The following is a 17,074-nucleotide window of genomic DNA, read 5'->3' as shown; positions in this document are numbered from 1 at the left end:
ATGGGAAAGGTGGGGAAAATGTAGATTGAAGTCACATAACAGGGGAGGTGCCACAAAAGAGAAAGCCAGGCCTAATAAAGGTGAAGCCATCAGTAGACTGATGACAGTGGAGATGGGAGTGTATTTGAAAATAATGAGAGAGGAGGTGAAAATGGAGCTGAAACCAAAAAGGAAAAGAATTAGTTAATTGCAACTGGCCTAATGTCTCTAATCTTGGAGTTGGATAGGGTTCTTCTGGCAGAGCTCGGCAGCTCCACCCCGGTTTAGAAAGATGGTTTATATACTTGATCCAAGATTGGGGTTTTGTAGGCAAGCATTGGCGGGGAGGGAAGGGTTGAGAGTGATTTGGTTTAGAGCATGTTGATTTGCTTTTAGATTAAACAATAGGGATTTTGTTTATGGAGATGCAAGTGGGTGTTAAAGTTTTTTTCTTGAGATTGAGCACATACTAAGAAAAGACAGGGGACTTCTATAGTCAGGGTTGGAAATCCCTATGGACCTTAATCCTATGCTTGAAACTGGTGCCCGGTTTGTCCACTGACTTTCTTAGCAAACTGCAGGTTGCCGATTAGCTATAGGAAGATGGGCAGAAATTTAATTCCTGTGATCTGCACATTCAATATGACTGTGTTTCATGATGGATCCCCTTTGCATGGGGCTATGGATACATTAAAGATTCTGCCAGTAGAGTTTGTTCTTAAACACTTGTATATTCCAGAAGGAAAAACATTTCTTTTACTGTTTTCCAGAGTTAACTATTTATTTAAAACTGACTGGTAGTTCCTTCTGGTTGAAATAGTCTCACACTGAAGTGAATCTCATCGTTCTGCCAGAGGCATTCATACCATTGGAGGCAATTCTTCAATACAATTTGCAGAGCTAAGTGGTGCAGGATTTCAACAATAGGCGAAGCCTCTCTCAGGGAGCAGTGGGAGGAAGGGTCACAGGCCGGTTTTGGCACTGGCCTTTGTTCCAGCAACTCCAAGGTTTGGAAGCTGGGAGTAGGGGCACCCACAGGAACTTGTTGGAATGGGAATAGGCCAGGAAAACTATAACAGCCTGGATAGATTCTTTATTATAAGGAGGAACTGTTGAGGGAAAAGCACTAGATAGGGAGTCAGAAAGTCTGGGTCTTATTTTGAGCAAATCACATAATAGATCTTCGCTTCAATGTCTTCTTCTGAAAAGCACAAACTTTGTACCACTGATAAGACCAGAAGAGGCAAGGTAGTTACAAGCTATATTCTTACTGCTTTTATCTGCTTTGTACTCCAGGGGCTCCCACTGAGATTTTGTTTAATGAGTAGAATCTTATGCTAAAATAAATTTAAAGACTTCTAGCTTGAACATGTTTTCTAAGAATTTTCTATACCAAATACTGATACTCTGAGTGGGAATAACCAGTAATGCATTTAATATAATCCTCCTGAGTCTAATAGTTTTAGTTATTGATAGTTAGCACATTTGTTATTTGATTTTGTAAACAGCTTTGTGTCAACCACATGATTCAGAATTTCTCAGCTTGAGTTCATGGGTGGATTTCTGGGAGTCTGTGAAACCCCTAAACACACATGTAAGATTTTGTGGATCTGGGCATACAGATATAAAACTTTCAGCAGATTTTCAACAAGTAAAGGAAAGCAGGAATGACACTCAAGATATCCCCCTGCTCAGTGGGAGCCAAAGACACCAGATTGCAAGCTGACATAGAGTGAGAAACATTTAAATAGATTGCACCCACTCCCCAGTCCTCTCATACAACTACATCCTCTTCTGGAAATTACATTGCCAGCGTGTCTTCATAATACTGTGGGCAGGGGAGCAGGTCAGCAGGGTCTATGGTGATGGGGCAGCATCTCCCCATCATCTTACACTTGCTAATCTTGGAGAGATGCCAAGACCAGGTTCTTCGGCTCTCCACGCCAAACTTCCTCAACTCTGACACGTTTTTACAAGATAGAAAGAAAGAACTCTATATTCTTCACTTTTCAACCAGTAGTGTTGTTAACCTGGAGCTTTAAACAGCTCATGGACTTGCAGGTAAGTTTTCCTAAAATGATATATCCTGAGGTTATTGGAAAGAATAAAAGGAAAGGAAAACAAAAAATATTTGGCCATTCGATAACACCCTGACTTGGAAGACTTTAATTTCTTTGAATGCATTTTCAGTTTTATTTGGTATCAAATATTTGTGTGATTATTAGCATCGTATTCAGTAGCAGATATTGCCATGGCTTTTTAAGGCCTGGGGCAATAGGGAATAAAGCTCCCCTGGTGGAGAGAATGAAGCATCTATCTGAGGCAGTAACCAGAAATGGGGGCAGAGATGAGCCTATAACGGGATATCAGGTGTCAGAGAGAAGCCTGGACACATGAAAGCCATCAAGGGATTGTCCATAGACCCTGATTCATACAGCAGGGCAAAGTTGGATTCTGGGATGTGTCCCCGTGATCCACTGGCATGGCCAAAAGAAAGCTGTTTTCCTGTACTGTGACACTGTGTGACCAAGTATTGAATAGATAAGCCATGGGCACAAAAAAACAAGACAGACTAAAGCCAGTAACAACCCTTAGAACTGAACGTTGAGTTGAGAGACTGTGAGAATTCTCAGAATGTAACACCTGTGCTCTCCTTTCATTTCAGATGCTGCACAACAAACATGTCATGGTCCGTGTGGGAGGAGGATGGGAAACTTTTGCAGGGTATTTGTTGAAACACGACCCCTGCCGGATGCTACAGATCTCCCGCGTGGATGGCAAAATATCCCCCATCCAGAGCAAATCTCCAACCCTTAAGGACATGAATCCAGATAATTACCTGGTGGTCTCTGCCAATTACAAGGCTAAGAAGGAGATTAAGTGAAACTAGTTGGTCGTGACAAGGGGACTCTCATAATGGCCTGTATCCACTTCTCCAGTGTAGTCAGTTTAGTTCACATGCTCTGAAAATTACTTTGGAAAAAAAAAAGTGTAACACACAGAAAAATGTCCTCACATTGAAAAATGTTCAAAGAGTAGCACTATTTATTTTAATGCTTCTGTAGCAAATGACCTATGGAAAGACATTCTAAACTCAGATTTAGATTAGACAAATGGTAGGCAAATGATTACTTCTCAATAGGTGAACACAGTCTTTAGAACACAGTGATAGAAAAACAAGTCTAGCTGGAGATAAAAACTGTTGTTAGGAGAAACTATTTAGGATTTACAGAGAAGAAAACAGAAAGTGCCTGCTTCACGTTTTACAGAGTAAAAGCACCCCAGACATTTTTATAATTGCAGGATTTTAAAGCTAATTTTAAAAATGTGACAATTAGGGTGGTAATGTGCTACTAAAAATATACAAGGGCTCTGTAAGTAAGTGCAGAGTATTCACAACAGTAATACTTTACTAGAAAAGCCACTTCAGAAAAGTTTACATTCACTTGGAAGATTGCCTTAAAGTTGATCCCTTATCTATGACCAAATATCTGGGGTACTTTTGGAAGCTTTCAGTATGCCCCTTAGAGAATCACTTACAAATTGTCGCATACATTCCTAAGACACATGGCTGTGTTGAGACTGACAGTGTGATTCACACACATAAGCTGACCTACGTTTATATTTTGACAGAGTAAATTGTACATTCAAGCGTTCATTGACTTCATGTTATTTTAAAGCATTATTAAAATATTTCTTTAGTTACTCCTACTTTGCTATGCTGTCTAGTAAAGTCAATTCACTGTAGCTAATAATGTTACAGACTTATGTATACCCTTGTACACCTAGGACAGAGCTGTTTTGTACCCATAAACAGCAAAATATTGTCCTCATGATTCAAGAATTAAAAAAGATAAATTGAAAAACTTTTATCTGTCTTTATATCAATGCTTCTTCTGAAATAAAGATAATCTTCCCGTGGCATATTTCCCTGATGAAGAGTCAAATTATAGTTAGCTAGTACTTTACTTTCAGCAGCTGAATGGTGGTGTGTGTTCTAAGGTGAGAGTCTTAGGTGCTGCCTTGAGTATAAAAAGTATAGGCAGGGTTGATTTGTAATTTCCTCATTTTCAACAACAACATCTACCTTTTCTTTCTCCAGAAAGTCAGGGAGGGAGTATCTGTCTGTCATGTGACCTATGTCGTCAAAGCATACATGCATGTTAATTGGGAAGTTTTTAAACAATAGGCATAGTGTAGTTTGGTGGAGCTAGAAGCAATGATAATCCTTCGGGGTGGGGGGATTTAAAAGTTTCGTAGGAAATGAAATCACCTTGGGACAGTGAATAATTTTAATATCTTAAAATACAGACACTGAGTAATTTGATTTTCATGTTAACACTGAATTTCTCTGTTTAGTAATTGACAACAGTATTGCTATCAAAACTGTTTTCAAATTTTTCAATATATATATATATTTTTTTCTTTTTTTTCCGAATTAAGAAGCAGAGAGAGAGAGATAGACTCCCACATGCACCCAACCAGGATCCACCCGGCATGCCCACCAGGAGGCGATGCTCTGCCCATCTGGGGTGTTGCTCTGCTGCAATCGGAGCCATTTTAGCACCTGGGGCGGAGGCCATGGAGCCATCTTCAGCACCCGGTCCAACTTTGCCCCAGTGGAGCCTTGGCTGTGGGAGGAGAAGAGAGAGATAGAGAGGAAGGAGAGGTGGAAAGGTAGAAAAGCAAATGAGTGCTTCTCCTGTGTGCCCTGATAGGGAATCGAACCCAGGACTTCCACACACCGGACTGACTCTACTGCTGAGCCAACTGGCCAGGACCCTATATCTTTAATATGTAAAATTAATTGTTTAAAAAATAGTAAACAAAAAATAACAATATCTTCATGTGAAATTTAGTAGCTTACACACTCCAAGTCTATTATATTCTATTACTGTAGGTGAGAAGAAGTATGGGATGACCTCACTGGGTTAACGGATGTCAGCAGGGCTGTGTTCCTTTGAGGCAAGAATCCATTTCTTTGCCCTTCCCACCTTAAAAGACTTCCTGATTTCCTTGGCTCATTTCCCCCTTTCTCTATCTTCAAAGCCAGAAATTGAGTATCTCAACAATTCTTTCTACATACTTCTTTGACCACAGTTTGAAAGGTTCTCTGCTTTCAAGGTTCCATGTGATTAAAGTGGGCCCACCTAGAAATCCAGTATAATCTTTCTATGTTAGGATCATTAACCAAATCACATCTGCAAGACACCTTTTTCCATGTAATGTAACATAGTCTCAGGTTCCAGGGATTAGGATGGGAACATGGTTGGGGGAGGCTAGCATTATTCTTTCTGCCTCTACCATATGTATGATGGTCATTTAAGTGTCACTAAGAGCATAGTGACAATTGACATTGAAGTCTAGTTGTTAGCTGTGTGGTACAAAATCAGGGGTATGGAAAATTAGACAACAGTCAGAAGGAAATGACCAAATATGAATAGTTCTTATTCATTGACTCCTTAGTGAAAATTAGTTTCTTTTTTTTTTTCAGAATTGTGTTGTTATAAATGTTACATTTCCATATACATTTTAGAATCATTTTGTCAATTTTTCTGAAAAAGCCTGTTCGAATTTTGCATTAAATAATTTATTGATCAATTTGAGAACTGCCATCTTGACAATATTGAGTCTCCCAATCAGGAAACATGTTCATCACGTCTTTTTTTCCTTTAGAAATTCAATTTAATGGGGTGACATTGGTCAATAAAAATACACATTTTAGCAATATTTTGTAATTTTTAGTTCAGATCTTTCATTTTTGATTTTTCTAAGTATTTTATCCTATTTGATACTATGATTGGAACCATCTTCATTTTCAGATTGTTCATTACTTTCACATAGAAATAGCAATGACTTTCATATATTTAGTATTGTACAAACTTGCTTAACTCATTTATTCTACAATTGTGTGTGTGTATGTGTGTGTGTGTGTGTGTGTGTAGATATGTAGGAATTTTCTACATGAGACACTTGATACTCTTTAAAACCTAGGTTAAGCAGGTCTAATCTCTAAGAAATGTAAATGAGAAAATGATACTTTAGAATTAGGTAGTTTAAGGAGTTAGACTAACTCCTTAACTTCTGATTTATGTGATTAAATAGATTTCAATAAATAGCCAAGACAGTTTCTATGGAGAACTAATTCCATTTGAGATAAGTCTGAAGTACTTGGAACAGTTGACTCAAACCTATTTATTTTTTTAAGATTTTATTTATTTATTTTAGAGAGATGAGTGGAAAAGAGGAGGGAGGAACAGGAAACATCAACTAGTAATAGTAAGTGGTTCTCATATGTGCTTTGACCAGGCAAGCCCAGTGTTTCAAACCGGTGACCTCAGCATTCCAGGTTGATGCTTTTTCCACTGTGCTACCTACCACAGGTCAGGCTCAAACCTATTTTTATGACTGGAAGACATTCAAAATTCTATGCAACTCAAGTCTGGTGTTATAAAATAGACAATGCAATTCAGGATATAATAAAAGTATTATATCCAGGTTAAGTAATTTATGACTATTCAGCTCTTAAACCACAATGATCATATTTAGAGGCAGTATTTGCAAGATGATGCATATCTAGAAGAGAGAGACCACAGTAATTTAAAACTATGTCATATGAGATGTAAGGGGTTTGAACTGTTGGGACAAACAAAAACTGTCAAATCAGAATCTTTTCAAACTCTGCCATATACACAAATGCTTTATGTCAGTGGCTGTTGGGAAAATTAAATGGCCACAGTGCCACTTTTGAATCAACTTAAAGCATATATAGTAGTCATAGGAATATGAGTTGCTTGCCTGGAGATGTTAAAAGAAATACACCTCAGATCTCAACACAGATAGTCATGCATATCTATCAACCTCTTACTGATCTATTTTTGCAGCAGTTATTCAAAGCAAATAACTCGTTCTTTTAAGGACATAGCATAATTCTTATCAGAAAATAAGCAACTTGAACTGTTGGAGGAGAAAAGGAAAATTCGAGGTTTCTGTCAATTCTCCTGGGGTACCAAGAATGATAGCTAGAAAACAGGAGACTAATAATATCATTTCTGGAAAAGAAACATGTGTACCTATAAATTCAGGGGTTGTATGAACACACAAACAGCTTTAGCTCTGTTCTCATTAATCCCAAAGAGAAGAAAGCACTGCTGAAGCTTCCATAACCACTAACCCAAGTGCTAATTATTGAAGATGTAGTCAAGATAAAATCTTGTTAAACAGAGATAGCCAATTTTTATATAGGAAAAAATCTATATTATATTCCTATATGGCAATACAGAATTTATAACCAAACAATGTGTGGGAAAACAATTACGTCCCAAACACAATTGGCAGAAACGTGTCACATAGCAATGCTGAGAAAACATGAAGTGTGTCAAAAGAGGCTATGTAACACACAACTTTTGTCACCAGCCATAATAAAAGTTTGATGACTAGAATTAAAAAGCAGTGATATAGGCCTTTTACATCTTAACATATTAGTTACATATATGCATTTTACTGTTTCAGTTATATTTTAGTAATTTGGTTTGGGGGGCTGTTGAATGCCATATTAAGCAAATGTTTTCCTATTTAAACTGTGATTTATAGTAAATTGGCTCCAAATTAAGGTTATCATCAGGAAGTGATTCATAACTTTATGAGGGAGATGCCTGGATATATCTGAATGTAGGTGTACAATTTTTTTTAGTAGTAATTTACTGGTTTTTTATCAGACATTTTAGTCTCTCCCTTCCCTTTCCTAACACTATCCCTAACATTTGAGTCTCGCCCCTCTGCCCACGTAACCCCGACGGTTTGGGGAAGCTGATCGCAAGCATGGAGGCAGGGCACGGTTGGCTGCAGCAGGAAATCCTACTGTTCCCAGAAGGCGATATACCAGCCTATCATTCATGTTTCAACAGTAAATAAGCGTAGTGTTTGGATATAAACTGCTATTAGAAATAGGGCATTATCCTTTAGATGTGAAACTTTTGTTCACACTAACCCAAGTTGCAATTCTTAAAGATGCAGTACAGATAAAATTGTCCTTTCTATATTAACCCTTTGAGTAGTGAGTTTTTTTTTATATTTGCTGACCCCCGGGAGTGAGTTTTTTTTTTCTTCAAATAATGAAATCAGTTTCAGTTAGTTTTATTAACTTAAAATCATGTTTGTTTGAAATCAATTTATGGAAACAAGAAAAATATACATTTGCCTTTTTTAATGTTGCCTTACACATGTACGATCGTACTCTGGATGGTCAGAAGGCACGAGGACACGTACATGAACATTTGTACTACTCAAAGGGTTAAAACAGAAGAAAGGATTTGTATGGTTCAAGGATGATACGCCTGGATCTGTATCCTTTCAGTTGTGAATGATCCTTTTTCCCTGGAAAAATTAATCATATTCATAGAGTCAAAATTTTATTTCTAAAATACAATTCAGTAATTTCACTATTCTTTCTGAGCAAGAATACCATTAATCTCTTAATGGCCGAAGAAAATTGAGCCTAACTATATGTCTTAGATGGATATAAAATATTTCATGCCATAATAGAAAAGGTAATGTTTCCAGTGAGGATTCAAGAGACATATATTATAGTTCACACTCTTGAAAATTGCAATATAACACAAGTCTTATGGTAGGGATGAGGGAGACAGTAACTCAGTTTCCTTTGGGTAAATCAAATGAGCTGGTTTATTTAATTTAGCCCTTATTGACACTTAGTATCTGCAAATTCTAACTCAGGGTTCAGATGTATCCTTGCCATCCAAGAGTTAGCAACCACAATAGCTAATTAAATAATATAGCAATCCTTCTCTTTTAGCTTATTATATATTAAAAAGAAAAACTCAAGAAATCAAAATGCTATAAAACACACTACTAATAAAAAATACAACAAAGTTTATGATTATGCATTATACAGAATTATCTCATAATGTCTTTATGTTAAAAGTGGTCTTTTTTACATACAGTACCTACATATTTCTCTTTCATACATTCATACTTGCTTTGGCAATTTTATATTTATATAAATCTTATGACCATTTTCAATAATTACAAGAGAATAAAAAATCCTGAAACTTGGACAAAATATATTACTACTCAGTATCACCCATCCAGATTCTTGGTTTAACTCAATCAGTTACTACAGAAATCTTCACAGGACTGGCTTGGCTATTGTGCAATAAATAGTACATCACTGCCCTATGATGGTACCACTAATATATAATTTTAAATTCAGCAAGTGAAACAAATTATTGTAATGTAAAACAGCGTGTTAAGTTCATAAGCTTCATAAACAAAAAAATTAGGAGAAATTCAATATTTTCTAGAAGTGTTCATTACTTAATGAGTTAAAAAATTTACAGTGTTCCTTTAATAAGTCCTTCAAAGGATTTTTCAGAAATTTCCCTGATGGCTAGTTTAATGGCACTAAATCCGTAAGTTTAAGCACAAGTCTTCACAGATAATGAAACAAAAGGAAATGTAAGGCTAAGCCGTACAACTATAAATAGTAGACCTATAAAGGAGGAAAAATAAAATTACAAATTTTAATATTTGAGATCTATGAACAATCTTTACATGTGATGTATATATAATCACCATTTATCTTTAACTACTAAAAATGGCAAATTATCTACCATATGCAAAAGAGAAAATATAGGAAAATAAGTGTTCAATGAAAGGTCTGGCCATTTTCTAAGTGTGGAAATCAAAAGCAATACTTAAAAAGCACTGCATTGTAAGGACACTAAAATCACAAAGTCTGAATCTTCATTTATTCAAAGAGAGGAAATTAAGTTGAGGATGTCCAGTTGATTGCAGATATTAGTTAATGGCAGTAGACTCTCACTCATATTATCCTTTATGAAACTGTCCACTAGAAAATAAAAATATATGAAAAGTAAATTTTATTTAAGGTTACACAACAATATTCCAAAAGTGAACAAACAGGCAAAGGAAGACAATGGGATATGCAAACACAAACTCATTTTTGTGAATAGCAGCAATAACTAAAATTCTACATTACGGTCAAAGTCTGAAATAAGATATGTATGATGGTCTAAAACTACAGAGAAATATAAAATACGTGGTCCAATTGATGGGTAGCTAAATGCCAAATATCCAATAATCACTAAAGGAAAAATACAAAACAAAACAAAAAGCAAAAAACAAGCACCAACCAACAAAAACAACAATGAAACTATAAAATTAAAATAAAGAATTTCCTATTCGAGGCATGGGGCCAGGAAATGGCAGAAAGTATTAAATAATGATTTGGTAGTCTTCTCCTTGTTGAGTTTAGAAACTATTCTATTTGTTGTTCTGTTTAAACAAGCCTATTAAATCTGCAAGAAAAAATTCTGACTCATCCCCAGATGGGGGTTGCCGGGTGGATTCCAGTCGGGGTGCATGAGGCAGTCTGTCTGTCTGCCTCCCTGCCTCTCACTTGACTAAAACACAAACAAACAAACAAACAAACAAAAATAAGTTCTGAAAGAACCAGAGATACTTGAGGTCTATGGAGTTTTCCAAGTATATCTAAGGAATATTATTGGATGTATATGTATATATATATTTATGTAATTAAATACATTTTAAATTAAGATTTATTCCAAGTAAACCTGCTTTAATCACAGAACTTCTTAGAGACTCTATAACTGTAGCCTTTTTAATCTTCAAGAAAGGGATATGGTATACAATATAGTATTCAAAATTTTAAAACATTTTTTACCATGGGACACTATTTGTTAAGATTAATGTTAAAAACACTAGAGCAGTGATTCTCAATCTGGTTTGACATTAGATTACCTTGGTGATCTTAAAAAGGTACTGAGGACTACACCCCACTCTCCAAGATTCTGACTGTATTGGGGGCGGGGACTAAGGCTCAGCCTTTTCTGCAAGCTCCTCGTGAGACTCTGATGTACAGCCAGGGCTGAGATCTGCCATTAGTGGTGTATCCTGTGCTGATGCTAACCTGCATCCCGGTGCCATCATCACCCTGACTTCTTATGATAAAGGCTGCCTTTCCCAAAGACAGTGAATAATACAAACGCCAGTTATCCTGGGGAGAGGTAGAGCTCATCAGGAGATGACTGTGTGCAGGATACGGGAGGGGACATGTTTTCCTCATACTATGGAGTCAGTTCAGATGAGGAAGAATCTACTTACACTATTGGACATTCCATACTAGCCTGCAGAACAGGCCTGACAGCAGCCTTTAAACAGCCCTACACCAAGGGGGTTGAGAGTTATTCTCTGCCTTGTTTTTTCCCTTGTTATCACTGAGCCATCAACATTTTATTCTGAACTTAATTGTGTACTCCTGAGGAGCAATGCAGGTGGTCAAGGAGAAAGCGGTAGATCCCTTCTAGTGCTGGTGGTAGAAGTGAGAAGGAATATTCCAAGGAAAAATGACACAGTGATAACTGTAGTTGCTTTATGAAAATGAGCCACTCTTACTGGGAAAGCTTCCCACCACTGCCCAGGTTATGACCTTAGGGTCATTTTTATTAAGGGAGCCAGAGAAATTTCCTATAAGAACATTATACAAAGAAACAGAAGTAGTACATTTACATTGGGATTGTTTTTCATTTTGAGCACCTCTGAGGGGACCAGAAGCAACATAAGGCCTTATTTTTAATCTATAGGCTGAATTCAGGGCATGGAGGCTTTAGGATTAAGAAAGTCCCTTCTTCCTTGGATTTTAAAAGCTGATATTAAATTTGTTAGTGAGAAGTTGTACAATAAGTACCTTCTTAATTTTGACAATATATAAAGTATCCTTTCCTTATAACATTATGTGATTTTAAGTCATTCAGTAGATATCAGCATCACTACCAACCCTAAAATTTAAGTTTCACAAACTGTTTTTGGACTCTTCTATGAAGTAAACCGGGTGACAGATCTTTACCTCAACAGAATATTGAAAGTAAGTACCTATACTTCAGATATTTTACCCTGTATCTCCCAACTGATTTAATCTATACTAAATTTATTCTATCCTATTATTGGGGGTACATAAAAAATAAGCAAAATGATCACTACTATTTACCTTAATATTGAAAGCATTTATCTTATACTGTTAAAAGTTAATAAGAAGGTGTTTTAATTTATAAAGTAAATGAGATAAAGTAATATACAATTATGAAACATACACAGATAAATCTCACCTCTATATGATTTCCCTGAGCCAGAATCACCTAATCTCAGAATGCTCCCATACTGCCTGTGCCACAAACTAGGAATATCTTTGTGTGCATATATATTCACATATATGTGTGTGTATATATATTCACCCCCACATATATGTATTTATATGTAATTGAGAGCAAAAAAAAAACTAAATTGAGAAGACAGTGAATCGGCTAAACAAAAGCTCATGAATCACTGAAAAGTTAAATATAATCGAAATTCAGAACACAGTCCTTTTCACAAATATACTTACTTGAGAAATGTATTTCCTTTAAAAGTGGACCAAAGAATAGAAGAATACAATCCTTGTATCTGAAACATTATTCTTCTACGTTTTAACACGTAAAATAAAACCTTTACAATCCTACTAGACTGTAAAGATTCCCAAGTTCAAGGAAGGACCTTGTTTAATTTGTCCACCATTATATTTCCAGTGTAAGCACTGCAATTGTTACATTGGGAGGTACATTTGTTACACTCACTGTCCAAATGAACATTTACCTAACTATGATATGTATGACAACAGAAAGATAAAAAATATTAAATCAATGAGTAAAAAAGGTATAGGCTATAAAAAAATTATAGTGTAATCCAATTTAGTAAGATTGACATTTATATAAGTGGAAACGAGAAATGACTTTTGAAAATGACACTGAATTGAAGTGATAGTGACTTCTTCTTATTCTTCCATCTCGTTGGAGTTTTCTACACATTTATAATTAGTACTAATTATATAAAATATTAAGATAATCAGAAAAAAGCTATTTTGATTTTGAGAAAAAGAGAGTAAACCTATTCCAAATAAACATTAGAATGTCCAAATAAATTGACAGTTGTTCCAATCTATATTATTATCAAATTTTTCTGATAATCCATTTCAAGAGGAAATTATTGAATGGATTGCTACTTAAATTTTTTAAATTGCAGGTAAATTTAAATCTTAAATAAATTTGAATACAGTACTTACTCTAAGTCCACCTTCTGATGGGGGCCCAGATGTAGCAATTTGTTTTTCTATTTTTTCCTTTTTCTTTCTCCTTTCTTCCACAGACTGAACATCCAAAATGCCCCGAGATGCAGACTTTAAGAAATTTAAAGGGAATAAAATAAAACAACAGTAAAAATCTGTATCCAAGTGTTCTTTTGTTTTGTTTTGTTTTTGCTTTGGCGGTGGAGTATTGGTCTATTTCAGTTACAAAAAATTAGACTACTTCTACAACAACTTTACACAAAACATTATCATTTTTAATTGGGTATTTTGAAACCATACAAATTTCTCCCTAAAATTTTTTCTTATCTGTCAGTGTTTTATAAGGCATGGACATTTTAAGCCTAAGGAAGAGAGTTTTAAAGGGGTATGTCACTTTACAGAAGACATCTGTATAGTAATTTTCATATATTACCTAAATGATATAAATGCATTAATGTAATTTATAGAAACACAGAGATCATTTTGAAAAATAATTACTTTTAAATATAAATTTTGAGAATCTCATATACCATTTTCATTAGAAAATACTACTTAGTCATAGACATCTATCAAGATTAAAGTATGAACTTAATTCTCTAAGTAAATTTCATTTTTACACTCACCTCCTTCTGTCTTCTCTCTGCAGCCTCTGCAAGCTTAGCTCTTTTTTCTTCCTAAAGAAAATATGTAAAAAAATGTTTTAAAATAAAAAAACCCCAAACATTATCCTAGATAACTTACACACCTATCTATATCTTACAGGTAATAAAATAGTTTATAAAAAATATTTAGTACTGGCCCCAAATGTTCCACTAAGACTGCCAGTACTTACTTGTATAAAACACTCAAATTTCTGAATTTCACTCTTGCAAATAATCAACATACCTTCAAGTAAAAACAAGCTAAGACATATATATAATTGTGTGTATATATATAATATATATATAAATATGATACATATTGGATGTCTTAATATGCATATATATATACCACAGGTTGGTCAGTAACATCATCCATTTGCTTTTGTTTTAAAAAGGCTTATAAGCAAGTCAGGGTAATAGAACAAATGCCATTTAATAATCCAAGGTTTGGTACTGCTACTTATAAGGGAGTTTGAAACTAGGTTGGTGTCTGTAGGAAAGATTCATTAATGAAGTAGACGAAACTCATTGTGTATAAGAACTGTAGAAAATGTATGAAAGGTACTTTTCCATGTTGGGAAACTGAATAATTTTCTATTTCATGTATTAGTTATCAAATCTTTATATAAGAGTATTATTATCTTGGGAGTTATATTAATAATTCCCTTGTTTTTAATACCACAGTACATATATTCATTCATTCACTGTATAAATACAGTATTTACTGAGCACCTTCTATGTCTCAGGAACCTGTCACAGTGCTGAGGATGCAGCAGTAAAAAAACACAGATAAATACTTCCACTCTAATGAAACTTCAAATTCCAATGAAGGCACACAGTCAAATATAATTAAGAAAAAGTGCCAGCCAGATAGTAGTAGGTACTTGGGAAACAGAAGGGTAAGAAATAGTAGGATGGGTAGGTCGGATAGTTGGGATCTCTTTTATTTAGTGAGGTCAGGAGAAACCTCCACCACAAAGTAACTCAAATAGTGAGCCATGTGGTGATCTCTGGGAATGGGTGGAGGGTTCAACAAATGCTGACTAGTTGTGCTTTTATCAACAGACCGACAGACAGACATTTAAAAGCAACCGTAGCAAGAAAGACAAGGAGAACTTCCTGGTACTAACTTCCAGGTCTCTCCCCAGAGCTGAAGAGTAAATGCACTTTCCTTAGACAATATCTTTCAACGCAGTTTTAGCTAGAGAGGAGAGAAGAGGGGAATTTAGATTTTCTGTTATCAACTCCCAGGAAGGAGTCCTAATGTAAAGGTACTGTTCACAACAGAAAGGTACAAAAAGAATAAATGCAGTGTACCACACACCGCTAAGGTAAATCTGAACTTCAGATAAACAGCGAATACTTTCTGGTATAAGTATATCCCGATACTTTTTGCGACAAATTTCCTTTGAAAATGTATTCCTTGTTTATCTGAAAATTCAATTTTAACTAGGTGTCCTGTGTTCTTAGTCGCTTAAGGTAGCAACGTTACAAATTGTATGGTCTGTATTTCATCAAATAGTCCTTTTTTAAAGGAAGAATTTAAGAAAGCTATATAGTAAAGGTAAATTACAAGTATAATTCCAATAAAGTTTACGAGTATAGGGGACTTACTGAGCACCTTCTTTAAACAGCTGGTACAGACACATAAAAATGCACATCTCCTACAACATTCACCACTTCAGAAAAAAGAGGAATTTCTTTCTGAACCCTAACTGTGTCTACGCGTGGCCAACAATGGCCCCTACCCCGCCCCGTCTGCGTGCTGTCCCGGCGTCCCACCAACTGCCAATTCCGCCAGTCAGGGAAAGCGATGAAGACCCCGGAGCCGCCTACGGCCAGTTTACGTAACAACCGAAGTGGAGACCACACGGAGGCAGCGGCCCAGTCCCCGCTGGCGGGACCCCAAGGTCCCTCCGGGCTGTTATCATACGTCTTCGCCACCACGGCGCCACCCGCGGCTCCCAGCGCGCTCCAGAGCGACCCACCGCTCGGGCAGGTGCCCGCAGTGCAGGGGCGTCCTGAGCGCTGCTCCGCGAACAGGTGCACGCGGCGCGGGACGGCAGCGGCCCGGACGCGGCCTTACTCACCGGGTTCGGCGTGGGAGGTTCGGACTCGCCCGGACAGGGAAAGCAGAGCCCCATCGGGAGAGCGGCTGGAGGTCCCTCCTGCACCGGACTGGTGAGTGTGACCTGCGTGGTAATGCGGGCTGCCCAGAGGGGCAGAGTTCGCCGGGTCCCCAGCAGGGCCGGTGGCTGCGCCGCTCGGCTCTGCCCGGTGCAGCTCTGCTGCCTGTGCTCGCGGCTCTGTCCCCGCCCTGAGCTTCCGCCCTCCCACCCCCTCGTCACAGTTCTCCTCCCTTGTTCCCGGTTCCCTGATACTCCACCCCTCTTTGCGCCTCAGTCCCCACTGCCCGTCCCTCCCCCGCAAAGTGCCCTGGTAACCCGGGCCTCGCTCCCCCTCGCCCTCCTCCCCGCCGGTGCCAGGCCCGCAGACATGCCTGGGTGCCGGGAAACGCCTGCTGCCGGCACCGTGCAGGGCTGGGATAGAGAAATTGGATTCGGGCTCCCTTTGCCTGGCTATTTACACTGAGTGAGAGGACAGTGAATAGTTATGCTGTTTCCTTTTTTTTTTTTTTTTTTTTTTTTTTTTGACAGAGAAAGAGAGAGTCAGAGAGAGGAACAGATAGGGACAGACAGGAAGGGAGAAAGATGAGAACCATCAATTTCTCGTTGTGGCACTTTAGTTGTTCATTGATTGCTTTCTCATATGTGCCTTGATCAGGAGACTACAGCAGACCGAGTAACCCCTTGCTCAAGCCAGGAACTTTGGGTCCAAGCTGGTGAGATTTGGTCAAACCAGATGAACCAGCGCTCAAGCTGGCGACCTCGGGGTCTCAAACCTGGGTCCTCCACATCCCAGTCCGACGCTCTATCCACTGCCTGGTCAGGCTAGTTATGCTATTTCTTTTGTGAGATAGGACACTGACCCCCCAAGAAATTAAAGTGAAAAAGTGAAATTAAATTAAACTTGCTGAAATTGCAAATTGGCATCAGCATCATTTTTTGCCTTCTAAATAACTCGGTATTACTCCAGTTAAGAGAGCAGAATATGAAGTCTTTTGCTGTGTGTTAGAAGCCATCCTCATGAATGTGTCATTAGTTGCGGTGCCCAGCTGGTTCCAGGTGTTTTGAATTCACCTGTTCCTACAGGGGTAATGATGGAGGTTGATTTATTCAGAGATTTGTTACGTGTTTTCAAATTTTAATAGTCAGAAAAGTCATCTGGGCATCTA

General features: G+C 37.4%; 2 protein-coding genes across 7 annotated transcripts in view; one reads left to right on the top strand and one right to left on the bottom strand.

The window, feature by feature from the left end:
- GAS2 (growth arrest specific 2) overlaps positions 1 to 4,358 on the top strand; it is a 136,434-nt gene extending 132,076 nt beyond the window's left edge. For 4 of the 6 annotated variants that reach the window (XM_066364334.1, XM_066364327.1, XM_066364341.1 and 1 more), the window contains exon 9: positions 2,645 to 4,358. In XM_066364334.1, the coding sequence (XP_066220431.1) occupies positions 2,645 to 2,863 (219 nt within the window). In that variant the 3' untranslated portion in view covers positions 2,864 to 4,358. The remainder of the gene's footprint in view (positions 1 to 2,644) is intronic. The other 2 variants (XR_010748929.1, XM_066364360.1) reach the window with 2 other exon arrangements.
- A 4,277-nt stretch (positions 4,359 to 8,635) lies between these two features.
- Positions 8,636 to 16,101, bottom strand: SVIP (small VCP interacting protein). Its single transcript, XM_066364293.1, has 4 exons — positions 15,870 to 16,101; positions 13,762 to 13,812; positions 13,136 to 13,249; positions 8,636 to 9,850 (listed from the first exon to the last, which is right to left on the bottom strand). Exons 1-4 carry the CDS (start codon positions 15,921 to 15,923, stop codon positions 9,836 to 9,838), a joined length of 234 nt encoding a protein of 77 aa, XP_066220390.1. The 5' UTR covers positions 15,924 to 16,101; the 3' UTR covers positions 8,636 to 9,835.
- Positions 16,102 to 17,074: the final 973 nt, after the last annotated feature.

Source organism: Saccopteryx leptura, chromosome 1 (genome assembly GCF_036850995.1).
Source record: "Saccopteryx leptura isolate mSacLep1 chromosome 1, mSacLep1_pri_phased_curated, whole genome shotgun sequence".
Lineage (NCBI taxonomy): Eukaryota > Metazoa > Chordata > Mammalia > Chiroptera > Emballonuridae > Saccopteryx > Saccopteryx leptura.
The sequence above is the reverse complement of the archived record's forward strand: the minus strand, read 5'-3'. Positions and strand labels throughout refer to the sequence as shown.

Bases quoted from the DNA above. Each gene is read 5' to 3' on its own strand.
- SVIP (XM_066364293.1), bottom strand. From the start codon at position 15,923: ATGGGGCTCTGCTTTCCCTGTCCGGGCGAGTCCGAACCTCCCACGCCG. The intron at 13,813-15,869 runs GTGAGTAAGGCC...TATTTTCTTTAG, and splicing joins AACCTCCCACGCCGAACCCG to GAAGAAAAAAGAGCTAAGCT. The intron at 13,250-13,761 runs GTGAGTGTAAAA...AATTTCTTAAAG, and splicing joins CAGAGAGAAGACAGAAGGAG to TCTGCATCTCGGGGCATTTT.